Consider the following 7627-nt stretch of genomic DNA (forward strand, 5'->3'; position numbering starts at 1 on the left):
GGTGTGTGTGTGTGTGTGTGTGTGTGTGTGTGTGTGTGTGTTAGTGGGTTAGTGTGTGAGCCACGGACAGACAGTGTGTCGTGGAACACAGGCCAGCCCGGCGCTCAGCTGTTAGGCCAGGCGTGTGCCGCCTAACGAGCCGTGAACGATCGCTATGATCTCCCCGAGAATAATTCATGAGGATCCGCAGAGTGGAGCCACGGAGCCAGGGGAGCCTAGGAACCAAAAGACGGGCCCCCTGACCGAGGGGAGAGAGACATAGGGAGAGACATAGGGAGAGACATAGGGAGAGAGAGAGAGAGAGAGAGAGAGAGAGAGAGAGAGAGAGAGAGAGAGAGAGAGAGAGAGAGAGAGAGAGAGAGAGAGAGAGAGAGAGAGAGAGAGAGGGATTTTGATGCTAGATAGATCTTCATAAGATCCTACACAAACAAAGCATCTTGCACAATGTAGAAAGGTGAGAAAAGTATCTCACCATCAAATAAGTAGAACAAAGTGTTCCAATTGTCCAAAATGTTTTATAATAATCCAGAATCTGCATGTTTTCATAATACAAGTGGCAATCTAAAAGGTTTAAATTTCACTATCTCTCGCTGTATGTGGAGGAAACACGTACGTTGATTTAAGCCCTTGCATTTGAAGTGTCATGAATGTCAACAACTGTGAGTCGGTGGTGACTTTACCGTCATGCATTTAAAACACAAGCGTTGTGTAGTAAGTGACGTGTTGATCATCACCCAGTAGTGCTTGTTCTGCCAGAGAGAGTACTGCGGAGCTACCACAGGAGACTTCGCTTTTCCACTCACTGTTACTGGTTTTGCCTTAGATCCCACTGATGCAAGGACTTTAATCAGTGGGCCAATCTTTTGGAGATTGACAAAGAGAAACAGAGATCTTTGATATTTACACTTTCAATTCCGTAAATATCCTCGCTTTTACCAAACCCTTGAAAAGTTCAAACACACTCTTTTGCTTGATTCTATTTTCTGTATCCTACATAGTAGATTGCTAGTTTTGCTTGGCCAAACTGCAAGTTTTTGTCTCTTAATATGATAGGCAACAAATGAAAAGCTGCTCATTAAAATCCTCTCCAACGGAGGTTAACATTTACCAAGCACTTTGAATTACAATCAATCTGCAACAATATAAAAAACGGTGAAAGCTTCTCTACATGAACAAAACAAGCATTTATCTGAAACTGCAGGGTTTAAAATAGATATAAAAGCATTCAGTGCAATTATCTCATCTAGAACACAACCATGAAGATCACAACATTTACGGTCGACAGTGGCTTCTCCAACATTCCCCGAGCAGGCTCTGCCGATCCTTTGAGTCTGAAAGGTTCTCTCCATGGTGCATCCTTTCTAGTCTTTGGAAGTAGAGGGAGTGAGAGAGAGATGCAGAGACATTACGAGAGACAGACCGAGAGAGGTGGGAGAGAGGGGTAGAGGAAGATGGAGAGACAGAGAGAGAATTACAGAGATGTGTATATATATATAGAGAGAGAGAGAGAGAGAGAGAGCAAGGTGGGGGGAGAGGGAGACAGGGAGAAAGGGGAAGAGAGTTATAGAGAGGGAGGGTTTATAGAGACCGAGAGATAGTAAGCGAGTTGATAGAGAGGGAGATAGAGAGAGAATAGAGATAGATAGTAAGAGAGAAAGCTACAAATCTTCTTTGTGGAATAACATCTGGACATCTGTGTCTGTGTGTGTGTGTGTGTGTGTGTCTGTGTGTGTGTGTGTTGGGGGGTGTGATCATTTGTGTTACCAGTCTTTAAATGCTCTGTGGGAGTGTTAGCGGTGTCGACACTCCTCTAACACTCCTCTGATGTTTGTAAGATTCTCAGGCTTGCGTGCGTGTTTGTGCACTTTTGTGCATACTAGTAAGGCATGGTTTTTATGGAGTGAGTTCCATTTCAGTGTGCCTCAAAATCCAGTGTCTCACTTTTTTTTGCTAAATCCTGACCCAACAAATACTTTTTTCTGAAGTTACCAAAAAAAATCAGTAGAAAAGCACTGACTTCCATTGGCTGTGAAACATCCAACCAGATGGCATACAACCTAAGAAATAATCCACTATAATAAGAAATACACCTCACTCATTTATCATAGTTACCACAGGTACGTGTTATTGAAAGCCATGGGCCCTAGTCTCCCAGACGGCCATCTTGGTTCTCAACGCTAGCTAGGTGGTGGAATTCTGCATTCAGTTCCACCACCCCGCTAGCGTTGAGAACCAAGATGGCCTCTAGGGGACCAAGGCCCATAGTAGGGTTTTGATCGAGGTTAAGGATGCTTCCAGTGTGGCACACCCAAACACAGGAAAGAGACAGAAGACAAAGTGGCAAAGCATGAAACTGAAATACTGAAAACTCTTTTGTTTGCTGAGCACTCAGCAAACTTGTGTGCAGTATTGACAAAGTAGGGCAAGCTCTGGTCTACTGTCGCTGCTTCAATAAGGCTCAGGTGTGTCTCGTTAATTGAAATGAATTTGAGCTAGGTTTTGGCTCCCATCCAGGTATAGGGCTAGCTGACAGCATCTAGTGGATCTAGCAACTTGGACTTTGACACATGCAAACAATTTCCTCTCGCATCTTTTCAAAAGCAAAACCAGGGAGAGACTATTGTGGCGGGGTTGCGGTGCGCGATGTGGTGATCTATTGACCCGTTTGATAAATCTCTCTCATTCTAACGCAGTGCAAAAAGGACGAATGGAGAGAAATAACTGCATGCAGGGTTTTTTCTTTTTTTTTCCTGACACGTCATTAGTGAGCGAGAGGGTTGACTATAGTTCGCCATGACATTTAGCAGTAGCCATGGAAATGTCACTGAATGCCACTCTTCACCTCTGGATATAATGGTGACTCTACAGTATGAAGCCATTGATCCCCCCCCCCCCCCCCGCCTTTCCGTCCGTCCCCCAAATAGCAGACCCCTCCTCTTCTCAATTTGTGTCTATTTCTTCTGTTGCATTGTGGGAGAATAGACGGACCGTTCGGCTCTCTGATTGTTATTTGGCATGAAGGACATTTTCTTCGAGTCCGTGGGTCTGTCTATGCACTTGGCGCTTACGTGCGTCACACTTTGTGTGCGCGCGCATGTGTGTGTGTATATGTGTGTGCGCGTGTGTGTGTGTGTGTGTGTGTGTGTGTGTGTGCGTGGGATTTGTTTTTGTTTTGTCTTTTGGTTCAGGCTGCCTGTGTAGTGTGCTAGTCTTCTCCTTTCCCTCGAGGCCCCCCTAGTCCCCAAAATATTCTCTCATGGACGTGTAAACATTGTAAAAAAAGCTGAACTACCTTGAAACAGAGAAGATATTTTTTCTCAGATCTGGGTGACACAGTTCATACTACACAGAGCTGACGCGGTAGCTGTGGATATTAACAGGCACTGGGGTGATGTCAGAGGCGTGCTGGAAGATGCGCGGAGGCAATTTGAACCCATTTCAGTGTGGAGAACCTTTGCCACTGTGGAGAGGGAACGCTGCTTGTCGTTCTAGGTTAGCTAATGGAGCTATGGAACTCCATACACACCTGTCAACTTTCCAACTTTCCAAGAGAGTTGGCTAGTATTCAAATATGTGTCATGTATCCTAAACCCTTTTCATTTGCAAAGTGTAGCATACCCATATTGTATGCTTTGTCATGTTGCACCATAAATGTATGCATTTAGTTGTGTTGAGCTATAGTGAGTTTTGACAAGGTTGTGTTGTTGGAGCTGAAGTGGTTTTATTTAGTTAGCCTTAGTAACCCTCACTTTTTGCAGAGAGGCTTACTGCAGCCCTCCAGCAACAACAACTGGAAATACAGTTTGGTAAAAGGGCTCACTAGAACTATATAACGCTCATAACTATCATGACTTGTTATTTTGATTAATAACAAAGTTTGTGTGTTAATAAACGTAAAGTGTGTGGGTGTGTGTGTGTGTGTCTGATTTCTGACTGCGACCAAAATATTTCATTACCTACCTACTCTTGTCTGTTTTCTTTAATTTCGGCTCAGTCCTGTCTCCTTCCCTTTGGTTATCGGTTAACCCTGACGCTATATTCAGATTGTTGTTTTTTAACATCTCAATTTGAAAAATGTGCAGTGAAAGTGATCTGCAAACCCAGTTTCAGTTATACGTCTATCATTATTTATGTATTTATTTGGCCATTTTCCGCAGACCGTATTCTGTTTCACGGCAACCCGTGAACCCTTTGATGATTACAATCTTAATTAGCGTCATCACAGCACTAAGCCGCATATCACATTCTGCCCCAGCGGCACAGAATGAGTACAATGTCTATGAGGAATGGAGTCGCCTCTGATTGCAAACTACAATTAGCAACATTGGAGCTGTATGTTTTAATTAGCTTCTTCACCTTTCTGCCATTCTCTAACCTCCTGACGAAAGATACGTCCCTATACAACACCGTTGAATAGAACGACTCTCTGACCACATTACATTGACACAGACTACATACTAGACTGTCCTTATCTTCTTACACCTATTTAAAACCGTATCTAACCATCGGTCTCCATCCTGTATTTGCCCTCCGCAGGTACATTCGCACCATGTACCTCGGCATACAAAGCCACCGGCAGAAGGAGAACCAGAGGCGCTTCTACTGGGCCATGATGTACGAATATGCAGACGTCAACATGCTTCGGCTGCTGGAGACCTTCCTGGAGAGTGCTCCTCAGCTGGTTCTGCAGCTCTGCATCATGATCCAGAGCAACAGGGCTGAGCGTCTGCAGTGTAAGGCATCCCCCAGTGCTCCATGCCAGGCCCACTCCATGTCCGGGGTGGTCCAGTGTCTGGTCTCCCTGTCAAGCCACGTTATTTGATATTTCTGTTCATTCATGCAATTATAGAAGTATTAAGTCTATTTAACTAACTATACATTGTTGGATTTTCTGCGTTTCATTAGCTGAATGATTGTTTGTCTCTTCGTTCTTGCCGTGATTATTCAAATTCCAGAGACTGCAATATCTGTCTTTGCACTTTCTCCCCAAATCAAGTGAGGGAGGTCCACAAAGAAAACATAATGAACAACGTGCTAGTGTGCTCCACTGTATCTCCCGGCACGGATATCTTCAGATCTCCCGGCATGGATATCTTCAGATCTCCAACTGTGTCCGTGTCTCCCATCTCCAGGTGTGTGTGCCGTGTCCTCCCTCCTGTCCCTGGCCTGGGTGCTGGCCTCCTACCATAAGCTGCTCCGAGACTCCCGGGACGACCAGAAGAGCATGAGCTACCGCGGCGCCCTGGTGCACCTCTTCTGGCGCCTCTTCACCATCTCTTCGCGGGTGCTCTCCTTCGCACTGTTCGCCTCGGTGTTCCACATCTACTTTGGGATCTTCATCGTGGTCCACTGGTGCGCTATGGCCTTCTGGGTGGTGCACGGCGGCACCCACTTCTGCATGTCCAAGTGGGAGGAGGTGCTGTTCAACATGGTGGTGGGCGTGGTGTACGTCTTCTGCTGGTTCAACGTGCGTGAGGGACGGACGCGGCTCCGCATGGTGGCCTACTACACGCTGGTGCTACTGGAGAACGCCGTGCTCAGCACCCTGTGGTACGCGTACCGAGACCCCACCACCACTGACGCCTATGCCTCCTCCGCCCTCTGCGGCGTCTTCCTGTGCTTCGCCTCGGGCGTGGCCTGCATGGTCCTCTACTACGGGGTGCTGCACCCCATGGGCCCGCGGCTGAGGGTGCTGGCCAGCTCCTGCTGCGCCGAGCTGCTGTGGGGGCTGCCCTTGCCCCCCGAGGCCGAGCCCATGGCGCCCACCCCGGGGCCGCGGCACGGGTCCCAGGCCACGCCCACACGGGGCCTGGCGGGGGAGTACTCCGAGTCGGACGAGTCGGCCGCCGACACCTGCCTGCCCGTGTTCCAGGTGAGGTCCACGGAGCCGGTGGATGCGGCCGGCCGGCCCATCCAGCTGGAGGGGCCCCTCATCAAGATAGACATGCCCAGGAAGAGGTACCCGGCCTGGGACGCGCACTTTGTGGATCGGCGCTTGCGCAGGACCATAAATGTGCTGCAGTACATAAGCCCCAATGCGGTGGGCATCAGGTATAGGGACGGCCCACTACTGTATGAACTCCTGCAGTACGAGTCGTCTCTCTGAAGGCATTCTGTCTCTCTCTCTCTCTCTCTCTCTCTCTGTCTCTCCAACAGCGTGCTCAACCGTGTGGTCAGACACACACACACACACACATAGACACACACACACACACACACACACACACACACACATACACACACCTTGGTCAACTTCTTTACCTCTGCTCTCTCTTTTTCCCTCTCTTTGCCTCTCTCTCTCTCTCTGTCTCTCTCTCTTTCTCTGTCTCCCCCCCTCTCTCTGTGTCTCCCTCTCTCTGTGTCTTCCTTGTGTGAGCCAGAGAGAGACTATCTGGCTCACTCTCTGTCTCTCTCTCTCTTTGTCTATCTCTCTCTCTGTCTGTCTGTCTTTCTGTCAACTGGACATTCTCTCTCCATCTCCTTCAGGTTCCTTCAAAAAAAAAAATTGAACAACAGTTAGGAACAAGCAGACATGGTTTATTTTACAGGGGTTTGGGGGGGGATAATGTAAACATAGAAAAAGATTACCAAGAGAGTCTATTTAAAGAGTTATACACTGACAGAAGTCTAATATAAACCCCTAGATTCCTAGAGGGGGATGGGTGCGTATGAGTGTGTACATACAGTGTGAATGTTTCATTATGAAATGTGTTAAAGTAATAAGTATACTGTATTGGTGAATACTTGTGAAGGGCATCATAAAGTGAGTGTCCGTGAAAGAAGACTGGAGCACATATGGATGGGAAGGACGAGGGAGACTCTGAGATATCCACAACATTTACTGCCATTCTTGATGTAAATCAATAATATGTATGATGCTGTTTACTAATACCTTAGCCCATCAGTGAAAAAAATAACATTTAATTACAATAATGTATAAGCACACACTCACACACACACGCACACGCACACGCACACACACACACACACACACACACACACACACACACACACACACTCACACACACAAATAACATATTCATGTATGCCTGCATGAGAGGACATTTTATACAAAATATTTTCCATCTGTGAGCAAACGTGGCTAAAGTGTACCCCTGGCTACTATTTTTGTTCCAAAAACTTAATCCGAAATGTGTCCTTTTGAAAGGAAAAAAGAAGCACAGTGACCTTCAATCGGTTCCAGTATTCAGTTCATTATCTAGATGCAGACTGCCCTCTGCTGGTGAGAAGATATAACAGCACGCCCTAAATGCTAATAGCCACACCGTCCACAATGCTGTGACAGCACAAACTATTATTAGCAGGAACCGTCACCTCTTGGGGTATTAAACTCTCTCTCTCTCTCTCTCTCTCTCTCTCTCTCTCTCTCTCTCTCTCTCTCTCTCTCTCTCTCTCTCTCTCTCTCAACCCCTCCACCCTTTCCTCAAGTAGGCCTATTAAACGCAAAATAAGATATAAGGCGACATAGAGTTAAAGCTGGTTAGCTTTTTTCTTTTTTTATTAGCATTGAAGGATGAATACACTTTCAAACATTCCAATGACATTTTGTCACAATGTTCATTTTAATCAGGAGTGGAAATAAGCGAGTCAGCAAACTAATCATTTA

At 46.5% G+C, this 7627-nt stretch overlaps 1 protein-coding gene across 1 annotated transcript in view; it reads left to right on the forward strand.

Annotated features, from left to right (window-relative positions):
• The window catches only part of xkr6b (XK, Kell blood group complex subunit-related family, member 6b), a gene marked incomplete at both ends in the record, with an annotated part of 47756 nt that extends 41650 nt beyond the window's left edge, over window positions 1-6106 (forward strand). The window contains 2 exons of the mRNA XM_084484262.1: window positions 4537-4733; window positions 5133-6106. Coding sequence (XP_084340388.1) covers window positions 4537-4733; window positions 5133-6106 — 1171 coding nt within the window. The remainder of the gene's footprint in view (window positions 1-4536; window positions 4734-5132) is intronic.
• Between the last annotated feature and the right edge of the window lie 1521 nt (window positions 6107-7627).

Source organism: Micromesistius poutassou, assembly GCF_964030765.1.
Source record: "Micromesistius poutassou genome assembly, chromosome: 19".
Classification (NCBI taxonomy): domain Eukaryota; kingdom Metazoa; phylum Chordata; class Actinopteri; order Gadiformes; family Gadidae; genus Micromesistius; species Micromesistius poutassou.